The following is a 19,933-nucleotide window of genomic DNA, read 5'->3' on the forward strand; positions in this document are numbered from 1 at the left end:
TAAAGTAGATGGCTATTTTGATGTACAGATGGGCAAGAAGAATTCTGAGTTCATTTAGGAGTCAGGGAACATTGTTCCTAGAATAAGGCAAATGTGGGATGACTCTTAGCACTTTATTTTTAGTCTGTAGTTCTAATTCTTTCCTTGATTTTTTTTTATTGGACAGTTGAAAAGAGATGCATATTCTTCTACACGAGCCTGGAAGTGAGACTGTAACTTCAGAATTCTCATTTGTTGTCTTGCCTTGCTCTTATAAATGACTCATTCCTAATTGCACTTTGAAAATTTATGGGAAAATTCAAATAATTGAGGAATGAACTACCAATAAAAACATTTTCATTCCATCAATTATAGTTCTTGTATTTCATTGGTGACAGGAGGCAAATATTTGTATTTATTGATGACTAAAAAGTTATAGCAAAGAAAAATCTTTTTTCTGAATATTGACAGAAAAAGAAGTCTTGGGTTGCTATATTGAATTGAAATGATATTTTTCTTGTTATCCTCCTTTTATAAAGCCTGTTGAGCTGCCTCTTCCCATCCTGTATCTGTTTTTAAATCATCAAGTGCTTAGTGATTTCTAAAAGAGTTATGTATTCAGTGTTCTATTTATCCTAGTATTGGTGTTCTCAATCTGTAACGTGGTAATGTCTTACGATATTGATACCTAAATAAAAGTTGACTTAACTGATCAGTTTTTATTTGGATTCCTCCTCCCAGTGAAATGGTGAGCTGGGGCTTTGTAAGGATCTTGGCTTCATACGGTGGAGAAACGGGAGACTATGCCCTGGAGAATATGGGACTCTGCATATTCCCTGCCAACAATAAACTAGTAGTAAGACTAGCAGGGCGAGGGCCAGAGCCTGTAAATTACTAAGGCAGAAAACCATGTGGCACCCTATTCATGGAACTACCAGGTTCAGAAGGTTTACCCTGGGTGCATTTTCATATTCAGAACTCTAAGGTAGACTCATTACTGAGCTTAGTGTCTGGCACAGGGTGAGTACTCAAGTTTATAAGGATGAATGAACCAATATAACTTTACATAATTTTCTCAGTTGGTTTTATAAGACTGGATCTAAATATAGAAGGCTCTAAATAAAAGAAAAGAAGAGAAAAAGAAGTTATCTTTAACTTGGGACACATTTTCCTGTCAGAAATATTTTATATTAAAGATATTGCAGTGCCTGTATCATAGCCGCCTTCCCTCTTGAACAGGTCCTCCCTAAGGAGGAAACAGTCCCACCCTGTGATCATGGCGGAAATCAGCAGTTATAAATTGTGTATGATTTTAAAAGATCATGTGCATAAACGAAGTATAAACCTTAAAGGAAAATGGTGTTACGTCACAAAAAATTGAGAGTTTTATAGCAGTATATATATCAGTAGCGTTTGTCACCAGCAAAGAGCTCTAGAAGTACTACACAGAAGTAAAAATGTGAACACTGCTACAATGATCAGAAGCACCTACAAGAACAAAATATCTAAAATAAGCAGCAATCATCCCAGATGAGGTGGACCTCTAGCTGCAGGCCCCAGCAACTGACATTGCTGAGATGCAAGTGTGGGTCATCATGAGTATCCCTTAAGCTTCCTTAGTTGTCAGCATCATGGGCAGCCAGGGGTAAACAGTGTTCCCTGCAGTTTGTGCATGAAAGGTATTCTCCCTGATTCTTTGAAGGCAGTTTGTTAGACAGGTGGTCTTCATGTTCATGTAAAGAAGAGAGTAAATCACATCCTGAGGTAAGTTCTCAGTTATATGCTCTGGTTTCCTAGAAGGTCTTCCAAAATAGAAATATTGAGAGTCTCAATTTCTTTTCAAGTACCTCCATAATACACTGGTTGGTAGTTTTGTTCTAAAATCAACTTCACAGCCCCTTCCACCCCACCTTGGTATAGTGCCTGAAGTTCCCACCTTCAAAGATTTGTTTCTCTTTGTGTTATGTCACTGCATCTCCAAGAAACCCCCAGTGAAAATATGACTGACGCTGGGAGTCATGACATCAAACTCATTCTCCATAGCCACAGCTGGCCTTAATTATCATAAATTAACAGATCACTCTAAAAAGGGTCAGGGAGAGTGGAAACAGAGCTGCACATATTCGATTGAAGGCTGTAAATGGGAAGAAATGAGGAAAATGGGAATGTTATCTCCGTGAAGTTGTGTTGTGTCGTGTTTTTGAGACAGGGTCTTGCTCTATCACCCAGGCTGGAGGGCAGTGGCATGGCCGTGGCTCACTGCAGCCTTGACCTCCCAGGCTCAAGTGATCCCCCACCTCAGCCTCTCCAGTAGTTGGGACTTCGGGCACTTGCCACCACACCCCACTAATTTTTTTCATTTTTTGTAGCAACGGGTCTCTCTATGTTGCCAGGGCTGGTCTTGAACTTCTGGACTCAAGCAGTCCTCCTGCCTCAGCCTCCCAAAGTTCTGGGATTATAGATGTGAGCCACCACAGCCAGCCTGGGGTGGGGTTTTAAGGGACTCTAGCCTTTGGGAGGTAGCAAGAGAGCAGTGGGTCCATGAGCACAGGGCTGAAGGGATAAGTCAAGCTGAGGTTAACAGGGATTTCACACTCTTTACTAGACCATGTCACCAATAATTAATATTGGTTACCTTTGGTAATTGTTCATATGTTGACCCAGAGGTGCATTAAGAGCTGTCATCTCAGCAGTATTGAATCATATTCAATTAGATTTGGTATGGATTATTTTCTTTGAAAATTTGGTGATCCAGCTATAAAAGATAATTATCCTTACCTGTTACTAACAACAGAGTGTGTTGTATGGTTAGCTGGTTGTAAAAGTATGTTTAAATAAGTAATATTTTAGCATATATTCATGGTTCATACAGGATTTTAAATTTGTGGGTTGGACACCAGCAAGGGATATGAAAGACACATACAACAGGACCCTGTCCTCACACACACAGTGCGTGAGGTGTACACATAAGCACACAGCAGTTAGCACAGAGGTGGCTGTCAACACCTCTGCTGAACTTAACAGTTAATTGTCCTGATGTGTGATAGACAATGACTGTGTTGGTGGCATGGAAAGAAGAGAGCTCCCTGGGTCAGATTTGTCAACCAGGAAACCTCTGTGGAAGCTTCATGGAAGTTTTCTTGAGGGAGACTTACTCGTAGGGTTTGGGTAGGAAGAAAGAGAAAAGACTTAAAAGTATATTGAATCCTGGGTATGAATGCATCTTGACTTGGTAAGTATGATTATTAAAATTTTTCATAAAAGCCCCCAAAAGTATTGTATAACTGAATGGAATCTAACTGGACTGCACTTTTTAAAAAAAAAGGAAATTAGACATAGGTGGAAGAGCTGAAGGACTAGATCATTGGTCTTTTGTCTTTTGTGAGATCTTTTTGTTGTTTTGTTTTTAAAACAGGGTCTTCCTCTGTCAGACAGGGTGGAGTACAGTGGTGATCACTGCAGCCTTAACCTCCTGGGCTCAAGTGATTCTCCCACCTCAGCCTCCCAAGTAGCAGGGACTACAGGCATGCATCACCACACGTGGCCATTAAAAAAAATTTTTTGTGTGTGGAGACAAGGGTCTCACTATGCTGCCCAGGCTGGTCTTGAACTCCCAGTCTAAAGCCATCCTCCTGCCTTGGCCTCCCAAAGCACTGGGATAAAAGTACCTGAACCACCAAGCCTGGCTGAGATCTTTTTTTCCTTTTATCTTTTTTCTAGATATGACCTTAGGCAAGTCAGTTAGGATTTTCTCCTCCTTCTTCTTTGAAACAAGGTCTCACTCTGTTGCCCAGGCTGGAGTACAGTGGCGTGATCTCGGTTCACTGCAGCCTCAACCTCCAGGCTCAAGCAGTCCTCTCACCTCAGCCTCCTGAGTAGTTGGAACTACAGGCACATGCCACTACACCTGCTAATTTTTAGATTTTTTGTAGAGACAGGGTATTACCATGTTGCCCAGTCTGGTCTCAACTACTGAGCTCAAGCAATCTGCCTGCCTCAACCTCCCAAAGTGCTAGGATTACAGCCTTGCCCCACCATACCCCACCATCAGTTAGCCTTTCTAAACCAGTTTTCTGGTCTAAAGCCAAAAAGTTTAAATCTTCTCAGGATTTGTGTGAATGTCAGTTATGTTCATCTGACTCTTTTTTCCTTTCTTTGCTCTCCTTCACTCCTCTGTCAGATTCTCCCTGTCACCCTTGGGTTTTCTAATCTTCCCATATTTAAATATAAAAATGCTTACCATCTTCCCCACTTTGCTTTTCCCTTCATCTTCTGAACTCTTCCAGACACCTGGGACATCTCCTGTACTCTGTACAAAGAGTAGATGTTTGTTTCATTGGTGAGAACGTTTTTATAAATGAGTATACTATTGCTTTCTGGGATTTGAGATAATTTAAAGTGTAATATACCTTGCTGCGCCAAGATTAAAAATTGCATGGCAAAGTTCACTTAAAGGCAATCTGTTTAGATAACTGGCAAGGTAGCAGCACAGGGATACTATATACTTCTCTAATATGTTATTTCTACTCAAAGGACAAGTACTGTTATCAAGCATAATATCCATGTCATGCTTACTCAACTTCAGACTGAGTTTTATTTAATGATTGAGTTTCTGAGTAGCTTAGGTTTGATTTTTGGTTTTTGGTGGTGTGGTTTTAATTTGAGAGTGGAGACAGGAAGAACATTTTGTGACTTTATAAAGCAGCAGTGATTCTTAATAATTCCCTTTCAGCTTGCCACTGGCCTCACTTTGGACTGTTTGCTAATTTTAGCTAATCATTAACAGCTAAGAAATGCCGATTTGTATATTGTTTGTTGCTAATTAAGCCTGATTTTATCTAGCAGCCTGCAATAGCACAATCTCCCTCCTCCTCCCCAACTGTGGAAGCTACTGAGCTACAATGTTACTGTTGTTGAAGAATTTGAGTTACAAGGGTATTTTTCCTAATGGCTAATTACTAAATTTCTTTCTGGACTTAAGGAGGTTAATATGTTTCCAGTAATATTTATGTGACTACTGAAAATGAGCATATTTCAAAATATGTATACATCCTGTGGAATTACTTGACATGATCAAGTGTTTGCTTGTGGAAAACCAGAGTGCCCTTAAGAACGTGCTATTTGGAAGGAAAGCAAAGACTGCCTCTAATCTGTCCTATAGTTTAAATTTAGTCTCATAATATAATAGCTATTTGTGTTTCTCAATTCTTAGAGCCTTTAAATTAGTTTGAATTAAATGTTCCTGTTAAAACATTTAGCACTAGTATAGGCTTCTGCTGACAAAAGTAGTTGTTTTCCTGGTACCATATTTTTGGTACCATTCATTGTATTTTCGTTGTTATTTTTTAAAAAAATACATATTCTTTGTAGAAAATTCAAATATAGCAAGATATAAAGGAGAAAGTCAAAGTGCCCCCAACGTCCAAAGACAGTCATCAGTAGTTAGTGAACATCATTTCAGTCCTTACATTTTACAAATACGGGATCATGCCTACATGCTATTTTACAGACTGTATTTTACTCTCACCATTTTATTATGGAGATATTTTCACATCAGTGAGAATGTCATCGTTTTGAAGGGCTGTAGAGTATTCCATCACAAGGATACACCATAATTTAATACCTGTCTTCATCAAACACATTTAGTTGATTTACAGTTTTTTCCTGTTAAAATACTCCTGCAGTGAATTACCTTTATATCTGCCAGCTTTGTACACTGTCCAGTTTTTTCTTTAGGATAAATTCCTAGGAGAAAAATTGCTCTAGCAAAGGATGAAAGTGGAAACTATTTGGATTTACAAAAACAGGAGATGAAAGCCTGGCCCTCAACCCCAGGAACTGCCAGTTGGTTGGTTACAGGTCCCTCTGGTTTTCAGTGGTGCAGCCACCACAGAACCAGGAGCCATAGTGATAAGATGCCAGCTGGAGCCAGTATAACATAAAGATAGTGCTGCAATGAAGAACTGGTACAAACCAGGAGCAGAGTGCAGCATCTACAGTCTCTGACATTTGCAGAGTCAAAAATGAGGGTGGCCCTACTGGATGATATATACTTTTCTACAAATGTGAACTATCACTCAATGAAAACATTCCCTCAGTATGCTGAGCCCTGGGCCAAATACTATACAAACACATGGAGAAAAACTCATTTTCACAGCAGCTGTGCTTTTGGCAGTTGAGCATTGTGCTTATAAGTGAAAAGATATGGAGATTGTGCAGGACCTCAGCAGCCATCCTGCTAACCTCCTGATTTTATAGATGAGTCTGTTGAGATCCAACAATGACAATTCAAGTGCCCAGAATCACTTTGCTAGAAACACAACAGTGACAAGAGGAACCCAGATCACTCTACTCCCAGTCCTTTGTTCTTTCTAGTAGGCCATGAAAGACTTTTAGAGAAGCAGCGCAGGGGCTAAAGACGCAGCTTTGGAGTCAGATGGATTTAGATTAAGATCTTGGGTTCACCATTTTCTAATTATGTGACCTTTGATAAGTTACTTAATATCTCTTAGTTTTCTTATCTGTAAATGAGTATATTACCTTATAGAGTTATTAAGGAAATTAAATAAGGTGATGTTTTAAAATATCTCAGCATAGTTCCTGGAAAGGTAAGTACTCAATAACTAATAAATTAATAGTAGCTATTTGGTTAGGGATGCATCCTAAATCATTTGGATTCTAAGATCATTGGATGCTAGGACTGAAAGGGAAGGGACCTTTGGTCATTCAGTCATTTTGTTGTACAGATAAACTAAAGTCCCTTAGAAGTTAAGTGACCCTAATTGAGATCCATAGCTCCTCCATACAGAGCCTGGCTTCATACCCAAGTTTCCCAGTTCCTTTGAACTACATTCTTTGTGTCCTTGTAAGATGAATGAAGCCAAAACTGTTTCTATGTGTTTCTCATGAAACTACTTCTAGGAATGTTCTGGCATCTACATAAACTTGCTTTTCATGTAGATTGTCACCATAGGTGTATGACCTTTTTTAAAGCACTTAGAAACTAAGATATATCAAATAATGGCTTAAGAGAAAGTACTTGTAATTTAGTCATCTTAAACTCAGGTTGGATTGATTCCCTGTGGTTTCTCTAAGAAATCTTAAAGTTTGATAATTTTGCTTTCTTTTTTCCCTAAGACCCTGCCTTCCCTAATTCGGCTCGATTTTCTCTCAAAATGATCCAAAATAAAGTTCTCAGGTATTAAAAATGAAAAGTATTTCATTTTGGATTGTGGTTGCCTTTTTACTATAGTATTTCTATTATTTGAGGATATATGTGTTTTCAGAATACATTATATAAAATCAGTCCTTACTTTGAAGGAAAATATCACACTGATCTTTTGCCTTGAGGCATTTAGAGAAAATATTTAGAACTTATCACTCCCAAGAAGCTTTTACTCTTTTTTTTTGCTCGTTTGGAGACGGAGTTTCGCTCTTGTTGCTCAGGCTGGAGTGCGATGGCGTGATCTCGGCTCACTGCAACTTCTGCCTCCCAGGTTCAAGCAACTCTCCTGCCCCAGCCTCCCGAGTAGCAGGGATTACACGTGCCTGCCACCATGCCCAGCTAATTTTTTGTATTTTTAGTAGAGACAGGGTTTCACCATGTTGGCCAGGCTGGTCTTGAACTCCTGACCTCAGGTGATCTGCCTGCCTCTGCCTCCCAAAATGCTGGGATTACAGGCATGAGCCACCACATCCGGCCCGAAGCTTTTACTCTTGTAGGAGCAATGAGAACTATTGTATTACAGCTAGAAAATCACATAGGGCAAGATACAATGGAGTGTTCAGTCATCAAGCCTGGACTTCAAGTGGTAAGGATTCAGAAGAAAGAAATCAGGAAAACCTACAAAAAGGAAAGCAGTCTTGAGCTTAGAAAAGAAGTATAGCATGGCATATCACAGCAGAGGCAAGAAAGGCTGACTAAGGACCAAGGAAGACAGGACTTTATACATGGATGTGTCTACATGTGTACGTGTGTATAATGAGAGATATATCAAAATTTAAGAAATCCTTCTACCCATATCTTTTCCAGGCTTTCCAATTTTCCGCATTTCACATCTCAGCACCTAAGTATAAGAACTTGCATGGAATAGATACTCAGTAAAACTTAAGTGAATTAAATCATATTTTTAGGGTAACAGCTCCCTGACCCTGCCCACACACATACACCGTCCCATCTGTGACTCTACTGTTATTTGTCCATCTTCTTGCTAACACGAGAACTGCATATTCCTCTAGATTTCCCTGTAGATTTCCCTATTGCAGGGAGCAATAAATAGCACTGCCTTCACCTGCAAGCCCAGGTTGGAACTAGTTTCATCACTAGGGTAATGCCCAACAGTCATAGCCACTGAGCTGACAAGACTGACTTCCCATCTATTCTTCCCCACCCCACCCCCTACCAACTACATACAGTATCTAGGTACTATAATCAGCAAAAAAAAACAAAAACAAAAAAGTTTCCCATATAGCTCTCAAGTAATAAATGTCAAATAAATTAGGGGTAAGAGTGACAAGATTTGAGATTCACTGAGTTAATGCAGTTAATGAAATTGTATTTCTCTGCTACATAAACCTGATTAGATAGGAATTATGAGTAGATATGAAGAACATTTAAGAGAATGATTTAGTTTATCTTTGAGGGATTGTTCCCTGTACAATATGATCATTATTTTATCTCTTTATTTCATTCTGTGGTATACAGTTTCTCTAAGAGAACAAGTGAAAATATTTTCCCCCAGTTTTTCAAGTGTTTATTGAGTGGAATTGAAGTTTCACGAACATGTTATGTTTATCACATTGTTTTGTGTGCCCATCACTGAGTAACCTACGGGGATATTGATCCTAATTAGAGAATAACATCCTAAGCTATTAAGGCTCTATTTTCCTGGTCACCTAAAAAGCAAAATGTTCATCTTTGTCAGGAGTCAAAGTATTCTACATTAGGGGCTCTTCCTTTCCTAAGAGACCATTCCTGATGTTCTGTGATACTTTAATCCAATGAATGCCTGAAACACTGGATACGATCATAGGTTATCAGTCAGATTTTCTCGAAGGAAACTCAATAATCACACATAGTGCTTTCCTTGGTGAGATTGGGAATGGTATGAATTCCTATCTGACCCTGATTATTTTCAGAAAATAGCAGGAACGCTGTAGCTTCCTATCTCAAAAAAAGGGAGGGTCCAAGATACTATAACTTTAGGGGCATCCCCCCATGCACATACATGGAAGGGCGGCACAAGCATTCTTTGATGCTATCAAACATAGTGAAGAAACAGATGCTGTGAACAGCCCTTACTGTCAAGTACTGATAGGTGTGTATTTCTAATCATTGGGGTGAAAAGTGAGTATCCAGAGTACTCAGAAGAGATTACTCAAGTATTTCCTTATAAACATCAACAGTTTTAAAGTCCAGCTGACTACATTGGCTCAACTCAATATAGAAAATTAATAAAGAAGTCCACAAAATACCTTCTGGCTTTAGACTATCAGTAGGATAATGGCAATTTGAGCTTTATATTATCCATTGATTACTTATATCACACTATATATCTGGCAGGGAAGGGATGGAGACCTTTACATTTGAAAAAGAAGCTTTTTTAAAATAATAAAACAACTTATATTAGAATCTTCTTGTATTGTCTTCAATAACAGAAGGAATAGAAGACAGGGTGGTGATGGTATATCCAAATATATTTAAGTTTATTTTAGAGCCAGAAAGGACCCAAAGCAGTCATGTGCCTGCCTTTTGCCCTCTGCCCCATCTAATCAACATTCTGCAGAAACCACACAAGATTAAATTGGTAACAGTCTCAAGCCAAACATTTGTATGTGTAGTCTAATAAATTAACATATTCTTATATGTTTTTTGACTGTATCTTTGCATTGTCCTTTTCAGTTATATTTTTTTCCTTACTGAAAGCTTCCCATCCTTTTCTGCTACAGGATTATAGCTGGACAGACATCCGCTGCCCCTTTGAAAAACGAAGAGATGCAGCATGCGTGTTTTGGGACAATGTAGTGTACATTTTGGGAGGCTCTCAGCTTTTCCCAATAAAGCGAATGGACTGCTATAATGTAGTGAAGGATAGCTGGTATTCGAAACTGGGTCCTCCGACACCTCGAGACAGCCTTGCTGCATGTGCTGCAGAAGGCAAAATTTATACATCTGGAGGTTCAGAAGTAGGTAAGGACTTCTTAAGTATTTTGGTTTGGGGCATATGCTTTAAAGCCAAGTATCTTGGCTTTCATATTTAAATAAACAGCTGATATTATTTGTCCAGATACTTTCTTGGTAATTTAAATATGTGTTTGTCACATTTTAGAGCTCATCTCCCTGAAGGTTTATGTCATTGCTTTACAAACCATTAAATTACAGAACTTTAGCTTCCTAGATTAATGGCCCATTTTTTTATCATAATGAAGCATTAGTTGACATTATCTGAATTATAGTTCTAAATTATTTGGGCTGCATAATATTATTTGTTTTAAAGGTTTCAGAGTTCAACTTATAGACTCTTTAAGAACTCGTTACTATATTCAGGCTTTTAAAATTTGTATTATATTTGCTTTCTTTTTATTAGAAAAAAGAATGCTCTTTTTCGTTTGTTTTATTCTTTAAGTTTTTAATGACTGTAGTGGTATTTATGCTTATTGAGCAGAATGGAATGTGGGTGTGGATATAAAAACCTTATTGGATAGTGTGTTAGTGTCCAGTAGTGCTCTTTTTCTAAATGAATAATTTTTCTAAATGAATAGGTGCAGGCTAGATACATAATAGCTTTTGTATGCTTTCATTTTCAAGTAATTTCTTTAGCTTAAATAATGGGCTAATAAAGAAAACTAGGGAGACCGTAAATGGTTATACTTTTGGTCTGCATACTTATGTTTTTACCCTCAACTATATGTCAAATGAATACAAGAAAAATCACTATTTCCTAAATGTAACCATTTCCTCTCTTTAAAAGCATTCTTCACAGACTGTTATAGTGTAGAATATTTCAAATACAATAAATCCTAAAGATGATAGACGGTAACCGTTCTGTGGTACTGCAGATAACTTCATTTCTTCAGCCTTTGCTAAGTGTGTTTTTAGCTTAAATAGTAGTTTTTTTTAATCTACTATATACTATATATTTTCCTATAGTGTCCACCCACTGAACCTACCAAATCAGGAATGTTTAAAAAGTTAAAAATAAGTTATTTTTGGTCATGACCATTGCTTCTTCTAGTTGTTATTTTCTGATCTTTACTTTTCACAGACCTTAGTTGCAACGCAGAATTATAAAGGTGTTGTCGTTTTTAAATCATTTGATATTAGCCCAGAATGGTGGGAGATGAGAAATAGTTTGGTAACTTCTAAAATTTTTTGTCCTTGGGAAGGAAAAAAAAAAAGCACTTAATCTTTAATAGTATCATTTCTAAAATTTTTTATTGAACTCCTACAGTGTGTAGAAGTTTCAAAACATGATGAATGTATGTTTTGCCTTTAAATTGTGTAATCAAAATACATCAGAAATATACATCAATATTTTGAGAATATACTCAAGCAGGGACCAGTGTGATTTCAGGATATACCACACTAACTGAGAATAGTTAGGAAATATAATTTTGTTAATGGTGCTGTAGCTATTCCAGAATATTAAATAAGAATATGATCAGATAGTCGTTTTCATATTTTAAGGTATGGGTCTACCATCTGTAAGGAACTATTATGCTTTTCCACTTTATATAAACATTTGAAGTATGGATAATTCCCATCATGCATAATGGGGCTTGAAGACATATATAAGGCTTCTTATTTAATTTTTCTTTTGAAATCAAATTTATTTTTCTAAAGTTTAATTACCAATAAATAAGTATTTCCAACAGATCCTTTTAAGGATGTTTTCCAGGGTCTATACAAACAGGATTATTAGCGTTTTCTTAAACTATTCCTACACTTTGTTGTTGTTGTTGATTATGAAAATGGCCGTATGACCCTAAATTCTTCCTTCCTTAACTAATAAGATCTACAGTCAGTTCTTTCCAAACCCCCGCACACACTAAAGTTAAGCATGATGGGGCCTTTTTCTTTTACAGGAAACTCAGCTCTGTATTTATTTGAGTGCTATGATACGAGAACTGAAAGCTGGCACACAAAGCCCAGCATGCTGACCCAGCGCTGCAGCCATGGGATGGTGGAAGCCAATGGCCTAATCTATGTTTGTGGTGGAAGTTTAGGAAACAATGTTTCTGGGAGAGTGCTTAATTCCTGTGAAGTTTATGATCCTGCCACAGAAACGTATGTATCTATTTAAAATTTATTTTACAGTTAACTGTATTCTATAAGCTCTGTAGGAGATGTCAAAAGACCAGAGGAACCCAACAGAAGAATTTTGTCCTTGAGTGAAGAGTGTATATAAACTTTTGAGTGTGCTAGGGTCAGTGGCATATTTATGACCTGGACCTTTCCCTTACACCAGAAATGGCTTGAACTTACACCCCCTGGGAACCTCTTTCTTTCTGGTTCTGCATGCAATAAATGCCTATGAATGAGACACATCTGATTGATTCATCAACTCATAAAATGTTTTTGTTTGAGCGGTCAGGAAATGTAGAGGAGGAGGGGGGAGTTTATGACCAGCAATAAATTTGTCCTTAAGTAGAAATATTAGATATTGGCTCATGGCATTAATAAATCATGCCTCCCTAGTTCTTTTTAGGTGTAAACTTCCTAAGTACGTTTAGATTCATGTTTATTAAATAAAATTATTCTTAAATCAACTGCTTTTAAAAAGGCAAAGTGTGTCAAAAAGGTAAAATGCTAAAGAAATAACTGGTTAGCCAGTTTTTCTGACCTTGTAGTTAATGATGGAACACATTCAATGTAGCCAAAGGAAATGTGCTAATCACTGAATAATGGAGAGGGCATGAGGGCACGGGTTGTGAGTAGTGACATTAAAGCTGATGAGGACATAAAACAGATGATACCCTAGTCGTACCTTTTATGGAAACATCCAAAGAGCTTTGATAAGAAAAGTCACTTGATCATATGGCTGGATTGCCCATTGTTCTTCCCTTACTAGAACAAGTTACTGGGTGAATACGTTCACTAAAATGCTATGCCAGAGTTGCATCAAAACTCTCATGCTTAAAGTTTTATATTTAGGAAATATTGCCAAACTACAAAACATGGAAGTCTTCAACTCCAGCTACTGCTTTTTTTAAAATTAAGAAATAAGAGGCCAGGCATGGTGGCTCACGCCTATAATTCCAGCACTTTGGGAGGCTGAGGCAGGCAGATCACTTGAGGTCAGGAGTATGAGATCAGCCCGGCCAACATGGCAAAATCCCGTCTCTACTAAAAATACAAAAACTAGCTGGGTGTTGTGGCGCGTGCCTGTAATCCACTACTGGGGAGGCTGAAGCAGGAAAATTGCTTGAACCCGGGAGGCGGAGGTTGCAGTGAGCCAAGATTGTGCCACAGCACTCCGGCCTGGGTGACAGAGCAAGACTCCATCTCAAAAAAAAAAAAAAAAGAGCTTAATTATAAAATATGATTAATTATGTGCATTTATCTATGATTCCCACATATTTTTAAAAGATTTAAGGAAGCATAATCAATAACTTCTTTCCAATGCAAACAATAAAAAAGCAAGTTGTCTTGAAATTTGTCTTTTGCTAAAGATGTTTACCAACTTTGCTCCCTTTTATGTGAACCTCTACCTTACTTCCCATAAACCCTAGGCTCAAAAAGTGTTACAGCATACTAGTTGGAAAACTGATTCATTCTGCTAATTATTTTTTATTTCTCTTAAAAGAGAAGCCATAACCATAAAAACTCCAGGTTTCTAAATTTTTACATCTTTATTCAGGCACTATCAATGTAAATTAATATTGATTTTTTACTTACTTTTTTGTTCAAAGTAAAAATATAAAGGAGTTCTGCAGCTTCTGTATTTTTTAAAACTAGGTGAATATTCAGTTTCAGGAATATTTAAAAACTTACAAGACCTAGCATTTCTTTCATTTTATATATATTGAGCTTAAATTTGAATTCTCTATGTTCCCTTCAATGCCCTTAAATTTTCACAAATGAAAAGCTAGTGTGAATATAATTATCCAACTCTCAAAATAAATGTTATATTATTTCCTTTTAAAAATGTTACCTAGTCCAGGTGTGGTGGTTCATACCTGTAATCCCAGCACTTTGGGAGGCCGAGGCTGGTGGATCGTCTAAGGTCAGGAGTTCAAGACCAGCCTGACCAACATGGTGAGATTCTGTCTCGTCTAAAAATACCAAAAAAAATTAGCCGGGCGTGGTGGCGCGTGCCTGTAATCCCAGCTATTCAGGAGGCTGAGGCAGGAGAATCGTTTGAACCCGGGAGGTGGGGGTTGTAGTGAGCTGAGATCACACCATTGCACTGCAGCCAGGGCAACAAGAGCGAAACTCTGTCTCAAAAACAAAAACAAAAATAAAAACAAAAAGTTATCTAGCCAGCCAAGTTTTTTTTAATAAGAATTTCTTCCCAATTTTGACATTTTAAGTGTTTGATAATTAGAATGTGTTTAATTGGAAGCTGAAAAACTAAGCCTATGGACCATAGAAACACAAATAACACATGTTGTCACTCATGTGGGAGCTAAAAATGTTGATCTCATGGAGGTAGAGAGTAGAATGATGGTTACCAGAGGTTGGTTAACAAGTACAAAAATACAGTTAGATAGGATAAGTTCTAATATTCAGTAGTACAGTAGGGAGACTATAGTTAACAATAATTTATTGTATATTTCAAAATAGCTAGAGAAGAATTGGAATGTTCCCAACACAAAGAAAAGATATTCCTCAGCAGCAACATGGGAGGCCTGGGTTCCTTCCCTAGCCCAAAAAGAAACAAAAGGAAAGAGAAATGTTTCAGGTGCTGGATATCCCAGTTACTCTGACTTGATCATTACACATTGTATACATGTGTCAAAATATCACAGGTACCATAAAAATATGTACATATATTATGTATCACATTTTTGAAATCAGTTTTAAAAAAGATGGAGAGGAACAGAAGCTCATAATAAAGTAACTGAAGAAAGAAAGAAATTATGTCTATGGAAACAATGTGACACAGTTTGAGCGGTCAGAATTTTAAGAAATGACTTTTTTTTTTATTTTTTTTTTTGTGAGACGGAGTCTCACTCTGTCACCATGCTGGAATGCAGTGGCACGATCTCAGCTCACTGCAACTTCTGCCTCCCAGGTTCAAGCGATTCTCCTGCCTCAGCCTCCTGAGTAGCTGGGATTACAGGCGCATGCCACCACACAGGCTAATTTTTGTATTTTCAGTAGAGACGGGGTTTCACCATGTTGGCCAGGATGGCCTCCATCTCTTGACCTTGTGATCTGCCCACCTTGGCCTCCCAAAGTGCTGGGATTACAGGCGATAAAACGCTTCTAAACATTAAACTTCAGATTGCAGATAGCAGGGACCTAGTATGTACTCTGCATGTGAATTATAGGAGGAAGGGGAATTTGTGAAAATTTTTTCTAAACCTTCAGGAGATTTAGATATACATAAAGACATGCTGTCTTTTTATATCATTAACATTATATTTGGAGAAGAAAGTGGTATGTAAATGGAATTTTTCCAAGTCAAATACTGTGTTTTAATGCATGATGATAGCTGAGTCTATAAATCTCACTACGTGCAGGGCAGTGAAGACCTAGTTTTTACTGCTGTCCCACTTCCGAGCTGTATGCTGGTCACTTCACCTGGATGAGCGTGTGTGTTTTTCCTAAAAACAGGAGCCATGCTGTCCACCTCACCTTAACAGAGAACTTTGAAAATGAGAGTGGTGACTGTCAAACCATTTTTAAAACAATACATAAATGTAAGACAAAAGAATTGTTAATATTTCAGAGTTAATCATTGTGCCTTAATTATGTTTTATAAAGTTGAATTCATCAAATTGTTTTTTGTTTTTTGAGACGGAGTCTGCCTCTGTCGCCCAGGCTGCAGTGCAGTGGCGCGATCTCAGCTCACTGCAAGCTCCGCCTCCTGGGTTCACGCCATTCTCCTGCCTCAGCCTCCCGAGTAGCTGGGACTACAGGCGCCCGCCGCCACGCCTGGCTAATTTTTTGTATTTTTAATAGAGACGGGGTTTCACCGTGTTAGCCAGGATGGTCTCGATCGCCTGACCTCATGATCCGCCTGCCTCGGCCTCCCAACGTGGTGGGATTACAGGCGTGAGCCACCGCGCCCGGCCGGCCATCAAATTATTTTAAAGAAGAGATATAAACAATAATTATAGAGAGTTACTCTTATGCCAAGTTTCCCTTTTGTTGTTGTCCTTACTGTTGTTTGGCGTCTCTTGGTTTAAGTTAGCTGCTAAAAGCACAAGCCTGTGTGCCAGTACCACCTTCACAATCACAAATGTCAGTCTTGGGAGTGTATGCAGAAGAATGTATTAAATCTCAGAAAAAAATAACTAAACTCGATTGTCTGTGTATATATGCATAATGCTGCAACCTGTGAATTAATATCCTTTAACACGTGGGTCCACATTTATATTCTCAGTTTCATTATTTATATATTAGTGGCTGTGAACAGAGCAACATGAGGTATTAAACTTGACAGAATGATAGTACTTTTTTGTTACCAGAGCAGCATAAAGTTCTTAGTGTAGATTTAAAGATGGACATGTGAATAGTAACAGATACTATTAATTTCCTGATTGCCTGAGGCCCATTATAAGTTTGTGTTTTACTTACGCATATATAAATAATAATTAAAGCTAGGTGTGATAGAACTAGTTAATATTTCCTGCCAGCAGAGGTGTGAAGAAAGAAAAAAGAATTATGTATCTTCTAAGCATCTTCCTCTTCTTTTTTGTTCCCATATTACAAGTTTTTATGAACCTCAGGAAATGGATTTCCTCTAAAAACGTGTTTTTTAATAGATATCCTCATTTTCTTATATCCTATCAGAATTGAAAGGAATAAAATCCATGTTTTCCCCGTGTATTAATAAATTACCCATAATCATTGTTCAACTTTTGTTTTCTACCCTTCTAGACATTTTGTGCGTATATGTACACATGTGTGAGCAGTAAATGAGCACTTAATTAGAATAATAGACCTTTCTCATTAGTATGAGTTCTTTTACTTCCTGTAAACAAGCACACTAAAAACTTTAATTTTTTCAGATGGACTGAGCTGTGTCCAATGATTGAAGCCAGGAAGAATCATGGGCTGGTATTTGTAAAAGACAAGATATTTGCTGTGGGTGGTCAGAATGGTTTAGGTATGTGATGTTAATTCACTGTTCCACTTTCCTGATGAGTTTGCTGATACTTCCTTAAATTATTGAAGCATTTTAAAAAATCTAGATAGAAGCATTTACCATGTATATTATTATATCTATTTTTATAGTTTCTGGGAATTAACATACTTGATGAAATATCGCAGGATGTTAAACATTCCTGTTTATGAAATGTCGCAGTAGTCACCAGTCATTGTGACAATTTTAGATGGCTCCTATACATTCCCAGATACCTCCTGGGGAATGACGTCGCACCAGCTTAAGAACTATTGAGCAATAGAAATATTTGAACTTTAAAAAACCTTTAAAAACTTTTTAAATACAAGTTTTAAGGCTTGTATCCAGGTCCTAAATGGTAAAGTTTCCTAAATATTTTTAAACATTGCATGAAAATATCAATATTGTAATTTTTAAATGACTAAATTTGGCATTTTGTTTTCATAAATAATGTACTAAAGAATCTTAAATAATTGTCTTAAATGAAAGGGAGTCGGAACTGAATCTAGACACAAGCTTCAATTTAGTCAGTACATTTAAGCATCACTTAAGTGTAACAGTAACTTCTTTTCCTTCTTCTGTCCCTGTCCATTGCTATTTTCCATAAAGTGCTAAAAGGAGGAAAAAGAAGGACATTTGAGTAATTATAATCAAAGTTAATCGGAGGGGAAATCACCGATCGGTTTATTTTGCATTTTTCCAGACTAGATAAAACTGTTTAATTTTGTAGAAAAAAAATCAATATTTAAAAAGAAATATTAAATGTCTATTGTGTTAAAATAAGAGTAAGAATTTAGGTGGTGGCTATGTGGACATTCACTGTAAAATTATTACAGTTTTTCTGTGTGTTTGAAATTTTTCACAATAAAATATTGGAAAAATACAAAAAGTTATTACTTTAAGAAACCTTAGAATTGTTGATATAGTTTTTCATGTTGTTCATGTTTTATTCTTTTGAAGGTGGTCTGGACAATGTGGAATATTACGATATTAAGTTGAACGAATGGAAGATGGTCTCACCAATGCCGTGGAAGGGTGTAACAGTGAAATGTGCAGCAGTTGGCTCTATAGTTTATGTCTTGGCTGGTTTTCAGGGTGTTGGTCGATTAGGACACATTCTCGAATATAATACCGAAACAGACAAATGGGTTGCCAACTCCAAAGTTCGTGCTTTTCCAGTCACAAGTTGTTTAATTTGTGTTGTCGATACTTGTGGAGCAAATGAAGAGACCCTTGAAACATGAAAAATGAGTGGACTTCAGACTCATCAGAGACTCTAAAATATAGCCACCAGTGCTTTGTTCCAGGAGTTTGGTGACAAAGTTTTGGTTTGGTGTTTTGGTAAAGAAAGTTTCAAGTGAAATGAGGTTCCTATAAAATAGATGTTTCTTTTATATGGATTTCCTTAATTCAAAGATCATATTTTAGCTGGCCACAAAACCAAGAACATATCTAGCAAGAAAACTTGAAAAAGTATAAGCATTTGTTAAAAATATGAATTTCTTGAATGAATTTCACATTTGTAACTATGATTTTGGCAGAATGGAAGATTGGCTTATCAGTGAAGCGCAGTATCTTAGCTCTAGATTCTATTTTCATGCATCACAGAAGTGCTATGCAGTTAGGTCTGTTTGTGCTCAGTCAAGAACTAAGAAATAGTATGAATTGTAAGTCAAGATGGGCAACTCAGATGGAGCAGCTTAGTCTCACGTAGTTTGCTTGTCTATTTATTTTATTTAGTGCCAAATGTATTCCATTTTAAAAGTAAGCCAGAGTGAGTCAAGGCATATACACTTTCTCACGAAACTTCCTAAACAGATTTGGGGGTTTAATATGTCCAACTCCTCATGAAATATATTCAATCCACTTAAATATATTCCATCTTTTTAACATAAAATGTAAAGCTTAGCACCCATCATTAATTTATGTCTCTGTTTTATCCAGTGGTTAAAAAAGGATTCTGCCTCTTTAGTCCTCACTGTTAAATAAAATCCAATCATAGTAAGTGATTAACTAGCAAAAGGTAAAGCTATTTATAGCAAATTTCTAGATCATTAGAAAAGCACTGGTAGTTGTACAATATCAGTGTTGACTTTGAACTTCTTTAACGAGATCATGAATTCTTTTCCCTTAGCCAAAACATGAAATATTTAACCTAGTTGTCTCTAAAAGTTTTGTAATCATGAGTTAGATATATGTCATCTCCTATTCATTGCTTTTATGTGATCAATAAATCTTTTACAAACCCAACTACTCATTTCCTTCCTAGTAATACTTTGCCTTTTTCACTGTGTATGGAATGAAACATGTAAAGCTGTCACAATCAATGTTTTTATCTGATAATATTAAATATTTTTTAACTTAAAATAGGCCACTCAGTTTGTTCTTCAAGTATTTTAGGTAATGGTTGTTTTTAGAATTTGTGAACCAGTGTCTCTTAATTTTCAGTTTTCTTTATATAGAGGTTATAATAGTCTTAAACCCTAAAAATGTTTAAATCAAAAAGGAATTAGGAAAAACATCATGATAGGTATATTTCTATTTGTGTAGGGTTTTTTAATGTACAGCTTTATTGAGATATAATTCACATACCATACAATTCACCATTTAAAGTATACTATTCAGGCCAGGCACAGTGACTCACGCCTGTAATCCCAGCA

General features: G+C 37.0%; 1 protein-coding gene across 5 annotated transcripts in view; it reads left to right on the forward strand.

Moving 5' to 3' along the window:
- Nucleotides 1-19,640, forward strand: part of KLHL7 (kelch like family member 7) — a 72,132-nt gene extending 52,492 nt beyond the window's left edge. For all 5 annotated transcript variants that reach the window (XM_031012870.3, XM_031012872.3, XM_055347310.2 and 2 more), the window contains 4 exons: nucleotides 9,928-10,168; nucleotides 12,064-12,265; nucleotides 17,161-17,258; nucleotides 18,234-19,640. In XM_031012870.3, the coding sequence (XP_030868730.1) occupies nucleotides 9,928-10,168; nucleotides 12,064-12,265; nucleotides 17,161-17,258; nucleotides 18,234-18,517 (825 nt within the window). In that variant the 3' untranslated portion in view covers nucleotides 18,518-19,640. The remainder of the gene's footprint in view (nucleotides 1-9,927; nucleotides 10,169-12,063; nucleotides 12,266-17,160; nucleotides 17,259-18,233) is intronic.
- The last annotated feature ends 293 nt before the right edge of the window (nucleotides 19,641-19,933 follow it).

The sequence above is a fragment of the Gorilla gorilla genome, chromosome 6 (assembly GCF_029281585.2).
Source record: "Gorilla gorilla gorilla isolate KB3781 chromosome 6, NHGRI_mGorGor1-v2.1_pri, whole genome shotgun sequence".
Classification (NCBI taxonomy): domain Eukaryota; kingdom Metazoa; phylum Chordata; class Mammalia; order Primates; family Hominidae; genus Gorilla; species Gorilla gorilla.